Genomic DNA, 17,354 nt, shown 5'->3' on the forward strand with positions numbered 1-17,354 from the left:
GTGTCCTCATGATGCCTCCTTTTCGTAGATAGATTCAGGTTTTGGTTCTCCAATGGCTTCAGTTTTTGCCACTTCTAGCAGTTTGTTACTCCGTACTTTGTTTAGTTAAGGACTAAATAAACTATGTGGTTAGGTACTTCAATAAAAATGATGCGATGACAGCAAATTCACACCTTAGCAAGCAACAAAAAGGAGATGAATTAAGCGTGTGACTGTGACTGGAAAAAATAAAAGGGGTTAGGAAACTTGCAACGTCAGCTGAAACTTTTGAATCCCAGCTGTTAAAATCAAATGAGTTTTTTCAGGTAAAGAAAGTGGCCCTAGAGCTAACTCATCTATTCTGAACAAAAGAGTCAGTAGGATATCAGCTAGAGAGTGTTCACAATTTTTAGCTGCAGAGCTGCAGACTCCTGCTCATAAGACACCAGTTCTCAACAAGTTGCACATTAACAATCAGCACAAGCAACCCTGCCAGAGTTTTTCCTCAGAAAAGAAGTTGAATCAAGAAGATGCAGAGCAGCAAATAGTCAGAGCACCAAGAAGCAACCATCTTCATTGCAGCAAACACTAGTGTAGAAGGAGTTGACATTCCAATGTCCAAATGTAATCTGGATCTATACATCAACAATTCCTACCAAACAGCTAACCAAACAAAATGGGAAAAACAAACTAACTGAAGCTGACACGCTGAAAACGAGAAACAGTAGAAATCGAAAGGCAGGCGTATCTGTGTATGGCCACGTAGCAGTACGGCAGTACCCGTCAAACCGAACCACAAATCTGAGCAGATCTTAGTAGAGATCTCTGGCAATCCGTAACTCTGCTACTCTGATGATCCGGAACTATATACAGCCTTTACCTCCACACGCGTAATGTACAAACTAGGTCCTCGAACTCTTTCATCTTGTCAGAGACTGGATCCGAGCAGGGAAAAAAACTCACCTATTGCTACACTGTGAACGCGTCTCAAAATCTGGTGAGGCACCATGCTCACTCATACTACCTCTTGACAAGTTTCGCAATCTCTGCCAGAACTTCATATTCTTGCCAGTCATCAGAGGGCCTGAGCTGGACTGCTTGCGGAAAGAACCTGAATCTGGAGCTGGAGTGAAGACAGGTGTGGAGCCAAACATCTCAGATAATAGCACCCTCTCTGCTTCCATGCCCGTAACATCGTAAACCGCTGTAGCATGAGCCGCCAACTCCTGGCTGAAACTTCCCGATCCAAGAACCTCATCACCCTCACTGCAGACAAGTTTCAAGGCCTGCACGACTTCGCTCATGCTCGGTCGGTGTGCAACCTCAGGTTGTACGCACATTGATGCGATAGCTGCTGCTTTTGCCACGTTGTCTAGTGGTACATTAGGGCCGAGAAGCGGATCAACAGCTCGACGTAAGCTCACCACATTTGTCAGATATGGGCGAGCCCATGCAACTAGGCTTTCTTGCCCCGCAGGCTGAGACATGTCCACAGGCTTCCTACCTGTGAGGAGCTCAAGTAATACGACGCCATAACTGTATACATCACTCTTGACAAGAAGATGCCCCGTCATGGCGTACTCTGGTGCAACATATCTGAGAAGAGAGATAGGATATTATATTTTTGTTTAAACTATATCAAGATGGTGAGAAGGATATAGTCCATACCCGAATGTTCCCATCACACGAGTGGAAATGTGCTGGTTACCCTCCCCCCTCGCGGTCCTGGCCAGTCCAAAATCAGAAACTTTCGGTGTGAAATCATGCTCTAGCAGTATATTGCTTGACTTGAAATCACGATGAATCACACAAGGGCTTGAATCTTCATGTAGATATGCAAGTGCCCGCCCTGCCCCAAGGGCTATCTTCATACGTGCATTCCAATCAAGTGGAGCTATATCTCGATCCGCTCCTATATTGACCCAACACATGAAGTAGTTTCTTTTAGTCAACCACTGACACCTCTATATGCTGATGGAATTAAATCTGAAATAACTTACTTACCATGCAAATGGGATTCAACGCTGCCATTTGGAATAAGTTCATATACCAGACACCGTGCATTCTCCTCTACACATATGCCTAACAGCTTGACCAAATTTCGGTGATGCAACCGTCCCAGCATCTCAACCTCTGCCAAGAACTCCCGTTCACCTTGGCCATCAAATCTTTTCAGAACCTTTACCGCAACAGTGGTTCCATCATCAAGTGTGCCCTGGTAGACACATCCGAAGCCACCTTCTCCAAGTACTGCCGAATCATCAAAGCCATTTGTAGCCTTTTCAATCTCAACAAATTTGAATGTTTTTGCCTGCCCTGTGTATGTTGCCATGCTTGAGCCGAGTGAACCGGATGGACCTGAATGTGAACTATGGCGACCAGGCAACAGTGTGTTACATGTCCCTGCAATCATGAGATGTTTCAGGAAGGAAACTTTTGCGGGCAAAAATGGACAAATATTACTGTAACAAGGAATGGTACAGAATGTTCAGAGCTGACCAGTCCTTATCTGAAATGCTACTATAAGCACTTTTTTGTTTTAGAAAATGGATACTATTAGCACTGTGGGTTAGCATTTGAAGTAATCAAATCAAGCTTGCTTATTCGAGAAAATAAAAAAAAAGGTTTTTCCAGCCATATACTTGACCTATTACTATCTAAAAAAATATGGCTGGCCTATTATTATCTAAATGTGTTTGCCTTATACAAATTTAGAAATGATCCCATAAGCACTTGAGAGTAGAGCTAGTATGCAAAGACGGTGGTTACTTTAATCCTCACAGACTGACAATTTCTAGTTCAGTAAAGTAGATTTTCATTGAGGGATAATATAAGAGCTTTGCATGTCTCTATTATTGGTGGTTTTAATGTATATATAACCAGGACAAAGCTGTGCAAATATGACTTGTTTATGTACTGTAATATCAGTTGCAAGTTTTTTGTATGGGTTGTTCACAAACATATGTTGCTTGGGAGGTCATGGCTGTATCTCTCCATGTGGCACAATGAATTATGGCAGCAATTAGGTATATGGTATTCCCAAAGAACATCACCAGAAAATATTTCTCTACAGATAACACTGAATTTCACTAGCCAGTTGACATCCCTTAACTGAAAATATGCAATTATTGTTTCTGCTGTCAATTGAACAGCCAAGAGATACGACATCACACAATGGTGTATTTTTAGATATTAGAATTAAGTACACATACCAGAAGACCTCGAAAATTTTGGAATTGCACTATGTGGATATCTTTGAGCTATGTCATCTGAATCCCTGAACTTGAGTATAAGCAACCATGCAGCCGCAACGCAAATAATCAGCGCTATAACAGTGGATAAAACAGCAATAGCAATTAGGCTTCCATTCACTTTTCTTTTCGGTCTTCCGACGTCGACCCCCAGTGGCTTCATTGCCCTTGCATTTCTGCTGTTCCCAAATGCACCATTACCAACACCGTCTGGTGCCGAAGGGGGGGAAGGAGGAAGCCCTGAACAAAATCCAAACTTTTGGTGAAACTCTTGGCGCAGAGGTGCAAAATACTTAACAGTGAGATATAGTGAGCATAACACACTGAATCCACTGATATTTATGAGACCAACCAAATGACTACAATATAATATATGTAAAATAGCTGGTAGCATTGACCAGACACAAATAATCAAATAAGACTGGTCAGGAGCACAAGCAATAATGCATACCTGGATATACAACATAGAGAATCTCATAGTCCCCAAAAACTGATGGCTTTAGAGGAATTCTTTTGCTCCACAATCTTTGAAATGCCGAGAAGGCAGTCGCATTATCAAAATTCAAATGCATTGGTACCAGATGCACAAGAACCACTGTCTTGTCAGGTTGGTCACCAGCTACATTTGCACCCATAACACGAACCTGCCTCCGAGCCATGTTTACCCCAGATCCAACTTCTTCAGCAAAATCCGAAACTAACGGAAAGAATGAATAAAGGTCCACACTTAAACGGATTCCAACTTTAATCGGTAGAACACAAGCACACGGAGCTCCCGCAGGTGGATCAGTTAGAGGCTCTGGGCATGATAACAAGTTGCAATCTGCATATTAACCGTTTACTAGGTAAGCAATCATCAACACTATACACTTTCCCAGACCCATTATTTAAATTTTGAAAGAACAAAGATATGAGAACACATAAGAAAAATGTACCTAAATTAGGTGGCGGTGGGGGAAGTGCCCAAATAGGATGAGCTGATGGTGCTTTAGGTTCTGTTTTAGGAGGAATTGGCGGAAGGGTAGGAGAAACACGAGGTCCTGAAAATAACTGAAGTTTCAAACATCTGTACTGAAACGAGGAAGACAAATAGCACATGTGGAAAAGCAAGAAGGCTTTAACGTACTTTTTCTGCCATTAGAGGGGGCCCTTGGTGACACTGGTGAAGGAGATGGAGGGTGCACAGGGAAGTTTGGATGACCTGGATAGGAAAATAGACGAAAGTGTTAGTACTATGAAATGAAATCAGTGTATTTTAAAAGGAAGAACCATTACCTTGAAACATCGGTGGAGGTGCATGATGGTTTTTCCTTTTAGCCCCAATCTTCTGTGGAGGACGAGCTCGTGAGACGTCAGGACCTATAATGCAGAAATTTTGAGAATCTTAATGTTCACATTTGACAATAGCTACCAAGTGGCAAGCCTGGTAAGTTTCTGAAACAAGAATCGACAATTGACAATAGCTATGTAACTAGCGGAGAGAGGTATTATGCTGAACCTTGAGCATGGGGTGGTGGGTAAGATGGAGCAAATGATGGACGCTCTCCTTTCGTTGGTACCGGAGGATGAGATCTGCTAGTGGGTGCTGGTTTAGGAGCTACTCCTAGTGACGGGGGCTGAGCACGTGGCACTGTTGGATCATTCTTTGGGATTGCCGGCATATTTGTATCGTGGGGCAGCGGACTAGATGCAGGTGCAGGCCCTGAAATCAGGAATGTTAGTAGTCAAGCTACATTTTCTTCTGCAAGCTAGCTGACAAAAAAAAAACTGAGATTACCTCTAGTCGGTGATTTGTGAACCGGGGCAGTACTAGGTTCCTTTGGTGGGGGTGCACGCTCAATGCCATGGTTCTTACCACTTGCAGGAGGGGAAGCATTTGCTGGGGGCACTGTATGTCCTGCAAATAAACATGAAGTTCAATATCTAAGGACAAATGACATGGAGGAACAATATCAGATCAATAGCAACACATTTTTTGTACTCACCATTATTATGCTCAGTATTTGGAGGCAGTGCTTGTTGCTGAGGTGCTTGTATAATAATAGGTGGTGCAGTCGGAGGTTTCACAAGTTCCGGCGGAACTTCCAAGAAGAAATGAAAAATGGTAAGAGATATGCAAGTTGTATAATTTGATGTACCCGAAGGAATCAATTTACCTGAAGCCGAAGGAGGAACTGCGGGGAAACTGCTTTTAGGTGGTGGATATGGAGGGGCATCATTACCTAGAGAGGGAGAATGGAAGGGTGAAAATGAGGGAATAGACATATTTTGCACAATTCTGATTAACTTTTGGCACATAGGGAATTCAGGAACCAAAAGTTATGAATTGTTACTATCAGAATATATACCTGGTCCAATTGGGCTAATTGGTTGATTGCTCACGGAAGGAGGAGGTGCTAGTGGCAGATTAGGCTTTACGGCCACAGACGGAGTAGGAGCCTGAACTGAAGGTAGCACTGCAGGTGACCCAGGAAGTATTGGTGTGGGTTTTTCAGCAGCTTGAGGAGGAGCTGCTGGCGGGGGTACGTTGTCAGTGACCGCGGGAGGTGTGGTCTCAACTGGTGGAGGCGTAGACTCAACTGGAGGAGGCGCATTATCTTCTGCAAAATATTCAGTTAGTCATGCACGCATCAGGATTGGAATGCCATATCTAAAAGAATATGAGCAACCTTTAGGAGGAACAACCGGAGCCGGAGCAGAATGCGGTTCAGTGGGTTTTTCGGCAGCTTGCGGAGGAGCTGCTGGCGGGGGCACATCATCAGTGACTGCGGGAGGTGCGGTCTCAACTGGAGGCGCAGACTCGACTGGAGGAGGTGCATTATTTTCTACATAAGATTCAGTTAGTAATGCATCAGGATCGAAATGCCATATGTCAGTGAACATGAACTACCTTTAGGGGGAACTACTGGAGCTGGTGAAGTTTGCGGTTCAGTGGGAACTGCAGGGCTAGCAGCTCCCTTCTGGAGTGGAGGACTTGCTGAAGGAGTAAGAAGTGGTGCTGCAACAGAGCAATGTAAGAGCCTACACATGAATGCTGATGATGATGGTTTCTTACAAATTCAGAGGTACCTGTTGGAAGAGTTATTGGACCGGGAACGAAAGTAGGTTGAGGAGGACTAGAAGCTTGTCCTTGATCATCAGGAGAATTACCAACCCCGGGAGCAGGAGCCAGATCAGTACCTAAAAGTGGAGTGAATAACACAGGTTCATGGAACAAGTATGTACACTACACTGCAGTAACTAAGCTCGGAGTTCAGTAACAGACAATCTACAGGTTGCTATCAGAGGCAAATTGTGAGTGTTATTCCACCACACAAACTGCAAATCAAGAGGAACGATTCCAAGTATGCATGCAACATGATATATATTCCCTTTATCGAAAAAAAAGTATGCATCCAACATGATAATGCAGAATATTAATGTTAATTGGGGGCTATACAGGCCTGTGCCAGCCAAATCGTAAAACCCAGTGGCGCCAAATTAGCACGTTTTTGTTACAAGATTATGGCCAGAAAGATCGGCAAGAGTGACAAAAGGGTAAAAGTAGTAAGTAATAAACAGATAAGTAGATGGAAAACAAAGCACATGTGATGCAATTAAAGCTGCAGCGACAGCTAAAGACAGGAAGCGCGAAATGCCAAGCCACCGACATCGCGCCGTCCCTCTTAATGAGAATTCAGAAGTGCGGAGCACATGCTGGTCCTAACAGACTTCACAATCCATTGTCTGCTCAAATCCTGAATCAACAACGGTGAATTGCGGTTTCGCAGCAGCAGATCAGCCAGCTATCATGTGCATTGCGGAAGGGGAAATTCTTGAATCCACAGGTTTCCCCAAGCAAACTAAGGCAAAGGGGGGAAATCATGGAGAAACATTGAAACAAGCAAGCATTGGCAGTATACAGCATCTACAGTATATCGGTTGATCCCCAATTACCCAAACTGAAGGAAAGGGGAGAAAAAAACTGGAACTGCAGCAATGCTGAACTTTGCTCACCTGTGGATCCAAGAACCGAGGCGAGGAGCACCAGCAGCACGCAAGCGAGAGGCCGCATCTCGGCCGAGCCACACGCACACACGGACACACAGACAAGCTCGTGGCAAGAACAGGCGCGGCAGCAAGGGATCACAGCCGCGTTGGCTGTGGCGCGGCGGCGCACGCGCTCCTCTGGCACCCGTAAGAAGCCCCTAGAGCGCCGGAAAATGAGGGAGCCTGACCGCCATTTGGGCAACACGCCATGAGCAGGCAGAGGACCATGTGCGGAGGGAGGGATGGAGGAGCAGTGTGATGGAGGAAGAGGGGGAGTGCCCAGGAGGCCAAGGCACCAAACACCACTAGTAGTCTAGTACTAGTACAGTATGGTACCAGTACTCAAGGGGGAAAAGTGTACTGGTAAGCTAGTAGCAGCAGCTACAAGTAAATTACACAACAAAGGTGGAAGATAACACTGGAGGTAAACTAAAGGAGCAGAAAGCCATGGTGATCCAGGTCGCAAGAAACCAGCACGGTGAACAAAACATTCCTTGCTTCTTGCCCGTGCCCTCCTCCCTCGTCGTCCACGCCACGACCCCGAGGAGGCTGGAAGAATCTTGCGATCTTGGCTGGGTTTAACCAGGTACTCGCGGTACTGAACTAGCTGGATCACGAGATGCAAATGCACTTAATCCGGCCATAACATGACGCCAAGGCGAGTTAGTAATGCGGTTTCGGTCCGTCCCTCTCACTGTGGGGCTCTTGTTATCCCTGTCCTGCCGCCAGCCTGGTCTGGGATTACTCAACTGCATCTCGTTGTCGCTTTACCGTGGTGGAGCGTCGTAATGCCGGCGTTTGGATGCGTTCTCCCCGTCCGTGCCACGGCCACTGTGTCGGTCGATCACGGGATCACCGCCGCCGCTACCTGCGTGAATATGTATGCACAGACACGGCGGTCGGGCGTCATCGGATCCCTGCATGGCGCCGGCGGGAGACTCGGCCGGTGTCCCCCTTTGCGGTTTTCTGTAGATGCATCACGCGAGGTTTGATCGGGTGATCCTGACATGGAGATCTGCGTCTGCTTGCTCTGCCTGCGTCGGGACGCGTCCGTTGGCTTGGAGTGGTCGAGGGGGTGTGGAGTCGCCGTCGACGAGACTGACCGCTAAACTAGCGCCGATCTCGCGTGTCAGGATAGCTAGCTGGCCATGGACGGCTGCTATAGGTTTACTAAGATTCGTTCGTCCATGCAATTTGTTCTAAGGGCATCTCCAGCGGCCATTTCGGATGCCCAAAAGTGGTCGCGAGCGTCCGTTTGCGTCGCTCTACGGACATATTTTGTCCGCGCGTCCGTTTGCGTCTAGGTGTGCTCCCATCGGGGCGACCCATTTTTTGAATTGCAACATAGTTAAAAACATTCAAAGTAGTACATAAAAAAGCATAAAAACTATACAAAGTAGATCAATAGGCCTAGACTACTTGCTTCCTGACGGGCCGGCACCGTCGTTGCGTCGCTCCGTCGTCTACTTCTCCGCCGCCTCCCGTGCGGCCGCTATGGCTCGGTGCGCCGCCGCGTCCTGGCTCAGTGCCTGCTCCAGCCTCGCGTTGGCGGCGTCGTCCTTGAGCGTCTCGAAAGACTCGACGATGGCCCTCTGCTCCGCCGCCTACTCCTCCGGCGTCGGCGCATCAGGGTCATCGGAGGACCAAGATATCTCCGAGTCGGAGTCCTCCGCTGCGGCGGCGGCCGCCGGCCCGTGCCATTGCGGCCTAGGCGTCCAACGCCGCGTGGCCCGCCGGCTCCTCCTGTGCTTCCTTCTCCGCTTCGGCCCGGGGCCGCGGCGTCCCTGACCGGGTGGAGGAGGTCGGTGCTGTCTTCGGAGTCGAACTCGTCGTCGGAGCTCGAGGCCGGAGGAGGTGGAGTGGGAGGTGAAGGTGGACGTGGAGGCGCGGCACCCTGGCCGCGTCCGGCGCTACTCATGGCGGATCTGCTAGGGCTGAGCGGAAGCGGCGGCTAGGGTTTAGTGGGGAGGAGATGAGATGCTCGCGCCCCTGTTTATATAGGTCGGAGACAGGGTGACGGCCGCGCCACGCGGGGCATCGCCATTACTACGCGCGGCACGCGAGGCTTCTCCATTAACGCGGCCACAGACTGCCGAAGCGACGCCTCGGTGCCAGTATGCGGCGGAGAAGATGCATCGACGCTGCGCACGCTCGCGAAAGCCGAGGCACGCCATTAACACGGCCCTGCAAAGGATGCAGCGCGCCGCCCGGAAGTAATACCGCGGAAGACGAAGCAGTTGTGCCGCTGCCAGGCGGGCCCGTGCGAGGACCGAGCGGACATTTTCCGCGACCGCCGAGCGTCCGCCGAGACGCAAACCTGGCGCATATTTGGGCCAGGTTTGCGTCTCCGCGGACGGCCCGGTCACTTTGCGTCACGCCGCTGGAGGTGGTGCACGACGCATTTTCGGTCACGGCGGACATAAACGGTCGCTCAGCGTCCATTTGCGTCGCGCCGCTGGAGATGCCCTAACGTTTACTTTGCATTGAGTTTTACTCTTCTTAGACTTGTTCGAGATTATTAGCAAAACGTATTTTTTTGGCTGGATGAGATTAGAGCATCTTAATCGGTGGTCTTAATAGTGAGCCCAATTGTCTTATGAGGGTGTCTGTCACAAAATGAGCTCCCACCAACGTTTCCTAAGTGCTAACACATTTTGAAGTCCAATAGAATAGTCGACAATCCCATTCTGGAGCGTGGGCATTCCAGTCCATGTAGGATTTCGCCTGCGCGGCCCTCCTAGCAACCGAATGCGTTCATTGCCCACCCCCTCCTGATCCGCCTCCCCGTGCTTCCATCCCACCCACCCACCTACAATCCCCATCGCCATCGACCACAGTGCCACGTCTGGCCATCTCACGTCGTGTTTAGGGCGAAAGCCGACGGTGACGCCGGTTTTCCATCGTACGAAGGGAGCATGTTGATGGTACGGCTTGTCCTACCGTCGCTACCACACGCCGTCGGTAGGCCCTTCTTAGAATTGCTTGAGATTAGCAAAACTTATTTTTCAGGCTGAATGAGGATTAGAGCATATCCACCGATGGCCCTGGTAGTGACCACAATAGTCTTGTGAGAGTGCCGCGCACAAAATAGGTTCCCATCGGCGTCCTCCAAAAGTGGCCGGCACATTTTAGAGCCCAATAGAATAACCGGTAACCCCACGCCATCCCTACGCGCAAGGGCCGGGTTTGGAGCACCGACATTCCAGTCGTGGCAGCCACACGCGTCCATTCCCCACCCTCCTGATCTGCATCCCGCCCCGGGGTTCGCCGTGACTGTCGTTGCAGTCGTCTCCGCACACTTTCCTCCCACCTGCCCACCTAGAATCCCACCACTACCAACGCCACGTCCGGCCATCTCACGCCGTGGTTCAGTCGAAAGCCGACGGTGCAGTTGGTTCTGCCATTGTCTGAATGGAGCAGTCTGATGGTACGGCTTCTCCTGCCGTCTGTAGGCCCTTGTGCGGTGCCCCTCATCGGCCTCCTCGACTCGTCGGCACAACGCGGAGGATGGCAGCGTCGCTTCTTCGCCCCACCCACAAGGTGTTCGGTTTGCCCCAATGGAACGACGATGAGATGATGATGCAGATATATTTGAAAGAGGAGGCTGATGCCACCGTTGACAAACAACATCAGTTTCTGATCTTAGCCAACCTCCTCCGCCTCGACAGCAGATAGTCGCTGACCCTCGGCGTGGTGGATTGAGGGTTGGGAAAGCGAAGAACAAGGACCGGCATCGGCTTGCCGACGCAATTTTTCTTGACTCTAACTACTTCAAAGACAACGCAACTGATACGTCTCCAACGTATCTATAATTTCTTATGTTCCATGCTAGTTTTATGATAATACCTACATGTTTTGCTCGCACTTTATAATGATTTTATGCATTTTCCAGCACTAACCTATTAACGAGATGCCAAGGTGCCAGTTCCTGTTTTCTGCTGTTTTTGGTTCCAGAAAAGCTGTTCGGGCAATATTCTCGGAATTCGACGAAACAAAAGCCAAACCTCCTATTTTACCGAGACGGACCCAGAACACCGAAAGAGAGACGGAGAGGGGCCAAGGGGGCCCCACACCACCTGGCGGCGCGGCTAAGAGGGGGGCGCCCAGCTATGGGGTGAGCCCCTCGGGACCCCTCCGACGCCGCCCTTTCGCCTATATATTCCTCGCGACGCGAAAACCCTATATCAATCAATCATATTCCAGAAAGACTCCAGGGGCGCCGCCGCCATCGCGAAACTCCGTTTCGGGGGACGAATCTCCGTTCGGCACGCCGCCGGGACGGGGAAGTGCCCCCGGAAGCCTTCTCCATCAACGACACCGCCTCCATCATGCTCCGTGAGTAGTTCCCCCATGGACTACGGGTTCTAGCAGTAGCTAGTTGGTATTCTCTCTCCCATGTACTTCAATACAATGATCTCATGAGCTGCCTTACATGATTGAGATTCATCTGATGTAATCGGTGTTGTGTTTGTTGGGATCAAATTAATTGTTACATTATGATCAGTCTATCTATAAAGTTTGTGAAGTTATTGTTGCTGCAATCTTGTTGTGTATAATGCTTGTCACTAGTGCACGAGTGGCATGATCTTAGATTTAAGCTATATAATTATTGCTTAGATTGTATCTACAAGTTGTTTGCAACTGTCTATGTCCGGAACCCGAGGCCCCAGAGTGACAGCAAGTGGGATAACTGGAGGGGAAGCCTTAGATATGAGGATCACATGTTTTCACCAAGTGTTAATGCTTTGCTCCGGTGCTCTATTAAAAGGAGTACCTTAATTACCAGTAGATTCCCTTAAGGCCCGGCTGCCACCGGCTGGTAGGACAAAAGATGTTATGCAAGTTTCTCATTGCGAGCACGTATGACTATATATGGAAAACATGCCTACATGATTAATAAACTTAATGTTTTGTCTTAATGCTATTTCAATCTTATCAATTGCCCAACTGTAATTTGTTCACCCAACACTTGTCACTTGTTATTGGAGAGTTACCACTAGTGTAGATAGCAGGGAACCCCGGTCCATATTTCATCATCAAATATTCACTCGGTCCTATATTGTCATTAGAAGTAGTATCAACTATTTTCTGGTGCCATTGCCTCTGTGTTACTGCTACTGCTGCTGTGTTACTGTTACTATTGCTCTCATATTACTGCTGCTTTCACATCACCCCTGTTACTAGTGCTTTTCCAGGTGCAACTGAATTGACAACTCAGTTGTTAAGGCTTATAAATATTCTTTGTCTCTCCTTGTGTCGAATCAATAAATTTGGGTTTTACTTCCCTCGAAGACTCATTGCGATCCCCTATACTTGTGGGTTATCAAGACTATTTTCTGGCGCCGTTGCCGGGGAGGCATAGCTCTACTCATAAGTTCACCTGGGGAGTACACTCTACCTCTCTCTCTTTGTTTTTTATTTTATTTTGTTTTTCTTAGTTTACTTTTGTCTAGTTTATTTGTGCTTAGTTTATTTCTGTCTAGTATTATTTTGCTTAGTTTACTTTTGTCTAGTTTGTTTTTGTCTTGTTTTATTTATCTTATATACCCGAAAATCCATAAAAATTTGAAAAACCGAAAAATTAAAAACTGTTGTTATGGAAGAACCCACAACCTATTTGGAGCTTATTGAAATATATATAAATTATAGAGAATCAAGAACGGGTAAAGTTATGAGTGCTGTGATAGAAAAATTGAATACAATTGCTAAAATCTTGCTTAAACGCCATGATATAAACTGTTGCTCTAAACAGGATACTAAACATCTTAAATTCCAATGTGGCTTTAGTGAGGAAGTTTTAATTATGAACTATAACTAGAATAACTATATTCATCTTGGGTTCGAAGAAGTAGAACAATTTATTTTATTTATGGGAGCTTCTGAAATAGAATCCTTCATGTCTAAAAATTATGAAACATGTGTTGCTTGTAAGGACCTTAAAGATTATGTCTCTTCTATCCTTGATTTTTGCATAGAACATTACAACAATAATCCTTATATCATTGATTATAAAGAGAGACTCATTCATGCACAAGAATGCACTCACAATTTGCGGGAACTCGTGAAAGAAGAAATTGATGAACCTGAAAGATCATTGGATGAAAAAGAGGATGAGAGTGATGAATAAAAGGAGGAAGAATGGATTAGCTACCCATGCCAACCTTCTAATGAGAGTAACTCTTTATCTCTTACATTATTTGATTGTCCTCCATGCTTACCAAAGGAGGATGAATGTTATGTTCCTGTGGATTCTCTTGAAATATTCCCTGTGAGTAAAACTTGTGTGAATAATTATGCTACTGTTATCTATGATAATCCATGCTATTTTGATAAATCTTATGATAATGCTTTGTTTGTGCCTGATGTCGAAATGCATGGTACTAAAGAGTTTTGCTTGGCAAATGTTTATGATAAAGCTCTAGATGATGGTCCTATGTTACTTGATAATATTAATTGTACTACTAATGAAAACGGGATTGGAGAGGTCTTGACTTTATCTAGGAGTCCCATATCTTTTGAGATTGATCAATCATCTTGTTATATTATTGATAAAAGTGGTTTTGAAAGTTTTAATCCTATTATTTTTTAGCTTGATAAAAATTATGTGTTTATAGATCATGAAAAACATGCTTTATGTGATAGTTATATTGTTGAGTTTATTCATGAAGCTACTGAAAATTATTATGAGAGAGGAAAATATGGTTGTAGAAATTTGCATGGTACTAAAACACCTCTCTATATGCTGAAACTTTTGAAGTTACTCTTGTTTTATCTTCCAATGCTTGTCACTTTGTTCTTCATGAATTTATTTGTGTACAAGATTCCTATGCATAGGAAGTGGGTTAGACTTAAATGTGTTTTGAATTTGTTTCTTGATGCTCTCTTTTGCTTCAACTCTTATTTCTTATGTGAGCATCATTAAAATTACTGAGCCCATCTTAATGGCTATAAAGAAAGCACTTCTTGGGAGATAACCCATGTTTTTATTTTGCTACTGTTTTGTTGTGTCTTGGAAGTTGTTACTACTGTAGCAACCTCTCTTTATCATGTTTATTGCATTTTTGTGCCAAGTAAAGTCTCTAATAGAAAATTGTTGCTAGATTTGGATTTCTGCGTAGAAACAGATTTTTAGCAGTCACGAATTTGAGTAGATCTCTCTGTAGGAGAACCTAAAAATTCTGCAGCATTTCATGCGTGTTCCTCAGATATGTACGTAACTTTCATTAGTTTTGAGTTTTCTGATTTGAGCAACGGAAGTACCTCGAAAAAATTCATGTTTACTGACTGTTCTGTTTTGACAGATTTTGTCTCTGTTTTTTGCATTGTCTCTTGTGGACTTTAAGTAAGGCTTTCTAGACGTGGAGAGCTGTAGCTAATATTTTATTGAGTTCTTGCAATGTGTCGCTACAGGACTAAAGTGGATTAAAGTTTTTTGAGTACTAACCTCTCTAATGAAGTTTATGAGAAGTTTGGTGTGGCAGAAGTTTTCAAGGGTCAAGAAAGAAGGGTGATATAATGTGATCAAGAAGAGTGAAGAGCCTAAGCTTGGGGATGCCCCCGTGGGTCACCCAAGCATATTTCAAGAAGACTCAAGCGTCTAAGCTTGGGGATGCCCAAGGCATCCCCCCTTCTTCATCAACAACTTATCAGGTCACCTCTAGTGAAACTATATTTTTATTCCGTCACATTTTATGTGCTTTACTTGGAGCGTCTGTGTGTTTTTATTTTTGTTTGTGTTTGAATAAATTCGGATCCTAGCAATCCTTGTGTGGGAGAGAGACACGCTCCGCTTTTTCATTTGAACACTTGTGTTCTTAATTTACTTTAATATTCATGGCGAAAGCTGAAAGCTGCAGCATTTATTGTTATTTGGTTGGAAACAGAAAATGCTTCATATTGTCTTGAATAATTTGATACTTGGCAATTGTTTGAGCTCTCAAGTATATCATTTAAGCTCTTGCATCATGTAGTTTAAACCTATTAGTGGAGAACTACCGTAGAGCTTGTGGAAATTTGGTTTGCATGATTGGTCTCTCTAAGGTCTAGATATTTTCTGGTAGAAGTGTTTGAGCAACAAGGAAGATAGTGTAGAGTTTTATAATGCTTGCAATATGTTTTTATGTAAGTTTTGCTGTACCGGTTTATACTTGTGTTTGCTTCAAACAACCTTTGCTAGCCAAAGCCTTGTACTGAGAGGGAATGCTTCTCGTGCATCCAAAACCTTGAGCCAAAACCTACGCCATTTGTGTCCACCATAACTACCTACTATGTGGTATTTTTCTTCCATTCCAAGTAAATACTTCATGTTCTACCTTTAAACAATTCAAAAGTTATTATCTCTTATTTGTGTCAATGTTTTATAGCTCATGAGGAAGTATGTGGTGTTTTATCTTTCAATCTTGTTGGGCAGCTTTCACCAATGGACTAGTGGCTCATCCGCTTATCCAATAATTTTGCAAAAAGAGCGGCAACGGGGTTCCCGACCCCAATTAATTAACCTTAACTAATAATTCTCTTCACATGTTTTGCCCTGATTCATCGGTAAGCAACTTAATTTTGCAAATAGACACTCCTTCATGGTATGTGAAATGTTGGAAGGCACCCGAGGATTCGGTTAGCCACGGCTTGTGAAAGCAAAAGGTTGGGAGGAGTGTCATCTATAAATAAAACTAAAATACATGTCTAAACAAAAGAGAAGAGGGATGATCTACCTTGCTGGTAGAGATAACGTCCTTCATGGGAGCCGCTCTTTGAAAGTCTTTGACAAGGGGGTTAGAGTGCCCACTACCATTCTTTAACAACAACAAACACCTCTCAAAACTTTATTTGTATGCTCTCTATATGATTTCAAAACTTAAAAAGCTCTAGCACATGATTTAATCCCTGCTTCCCTCTGCGAAGGGCCTTTCTATTACTTTATGTTGAGTCAGTTTACCTACTTCTTTCTATCTTAGAAGCAAACACTTGTGTCAACTGTGCATTGATTCTTACATGCTTGCTTATTACACTTATTATATTACTTTGTGTTGACAATTATCCATGAGATATGCATGTTGAAAGTTGAAAGCAATTGCTAAAACTTAAATCTTCCTTTGTGTTGCTTCAAAACCTCTTATTAAAAATTTATTGCTTTATGAGTTAACTCTTATGCAAGACTTTTTGATGCTTGTCTTGAAAGTACTATTCATGAAAAGTTTTTGCTATATGTTATCTATTTGTTAGCAAACTATAGATCATTGCCTTGAGTCACTTCATTCATCTCATATGCTTTACAATAGTATGATCAAGATTATGTTGGTAGCATGTCACTTCAGAAATTATTCTTTTTATCGTTTACCTACTCGAGGGCGAGTAGGAACTAAGCTTGGGGATGCTTGATACGTCTCCAACGTATCTATAATTTCTTATGTTCCATGCTAGTTTTATGACAATACCTACATGTTTTGCTCACACTTTATAATGATTTTATGCATTTTCCGGCACTAACCTATTAACGAGATGCCAAGGTGTCAGTTCCTGTTTTCTGCTGTTTTTGGTTCCAGAAAAGCTGTTCGGGCAATATTCTCGGAATTCGACGAAATAAAAGCCAAACCTCCTATTTTACCGAGACGGACCCAGAACACCGAAGGAGAGACGGAGAGGGGGCAAGGGGGCCCCACACCACCTGGCGGCGCGGCCAAGAGGGGGGCGCGCCCAGCTATGGGGTGGGCCCCTCGGGACCCCTCCGACGCCGCCCTTTCGCCTATATATTCCTCGCGACGCGAAAACCCTATATCAATCAATCATATTCCAGAAAGACTCCAGGGGCGCCGCCGCCATCGCGAAACTCCGTTTCGGGGGACATAATCTCTGCTCTGGCACGCCGCCGGGACGGGGAAGTGCCCCCGGAAGCCTTCTCCATCAACGCCACCGCCTCCATCATGCTCCGTGAGTAGTTCCCCCATGGACTATGGGTTCTAGCAGTAGCTAGTTGGTATTCTCTCTCCCATGTACTTCAATACAATGATCTCATGAGCTGCCTTGCATGATTGAGATTCATCTGATGTAATCGGTGTTGTGTTTGTTGGGATCCGATGAATTGTTACATTATGATCA

The 17,354-nt window shown here is 45.3% G+C and overlaps 1 protein-coding gene across 1 annotated transcript; it reads right to left on the reverse strand.

Moving 5' to 3' along the window:
* Window positions 1-688: 688 nt before the first annotated feature.
* On the reverse strand, window positions 689-7,303 carry LOC124664900 (proline-rich receptor-like protein kinase PERK8). Its single transcript, XM_047202319.1, has 16 exons — window positions 7,227-7,303; window positions 6,300-6,410; window positions 6,121-6,228; window positions 5,900-6,055; window positions 5,579-5,830; window positions 5,387-5,452; window positions 5,216-5,311; window positions 5,008-5,127; window positions 4,729-4,932; window positions 4,506-4,589; window positions 4,357-4,431; window positions 3,682-4,053; window positions 3,192-3,470; window positions 1,984-2,382; window positions 1,648-1,891; window positions 689-1,575 (listed from the first exon to the last, which is right to left on the reverse strand). Exons 1-16 carry the CDS (start codon window positions 7,282-7,284, stop codon window positions 939-941), a joined length of 3,261 nt encoding a protein of 1,086 aa, XP_047058275.1. The 5' UTR covers window positions 7,285-7,303; the 3' UTR covers window positions 689-938.
* Window positions 7,304-17,354: the final 10,051 nt, after the last annotated feature.

This window comes from Lolium rigidum, chromosome 6 (genome assembly GCF_022539505.1).
Source record: "Lolium rigidum isolate FL_2022 chromosome 6, APGP_CSIRO_Lrig_0.1, whole genome shotgun sequence".
Taxonomy (NCBI): domain Eukaryota; kingdom Viridiplantae; phylum Streptophyta; class Magnoliopsida; order Poales; family Poaceae; genus Lolium; species Lolium rigidum.

Bases quoted from the DNA above. Each gene is read 5' to 3' on its own strand.
- LOC124664900 (XM_047202319.1), bottom strand. From the start codon at position 7,284: ATGCGGCCTCTCGCTTGCGTGCTGCTGGTGCTCCTCGCCTCGGTTCTT. The intron at 5,831-5,899 runs GTTGCTCATATT...AATATTTTGCAG, and splicing joins TCCGGTTGTTCCTCCTAAAG to AAGATAATGCGCCTCCTCCA. The intron at 3,471-3,681 runs GTATGCATTATT...GATTTTGTTCAG, and splicing joins TCTCTATGTTGTATATCCAG to GGCTTCCTCCTTCCCCCCCT.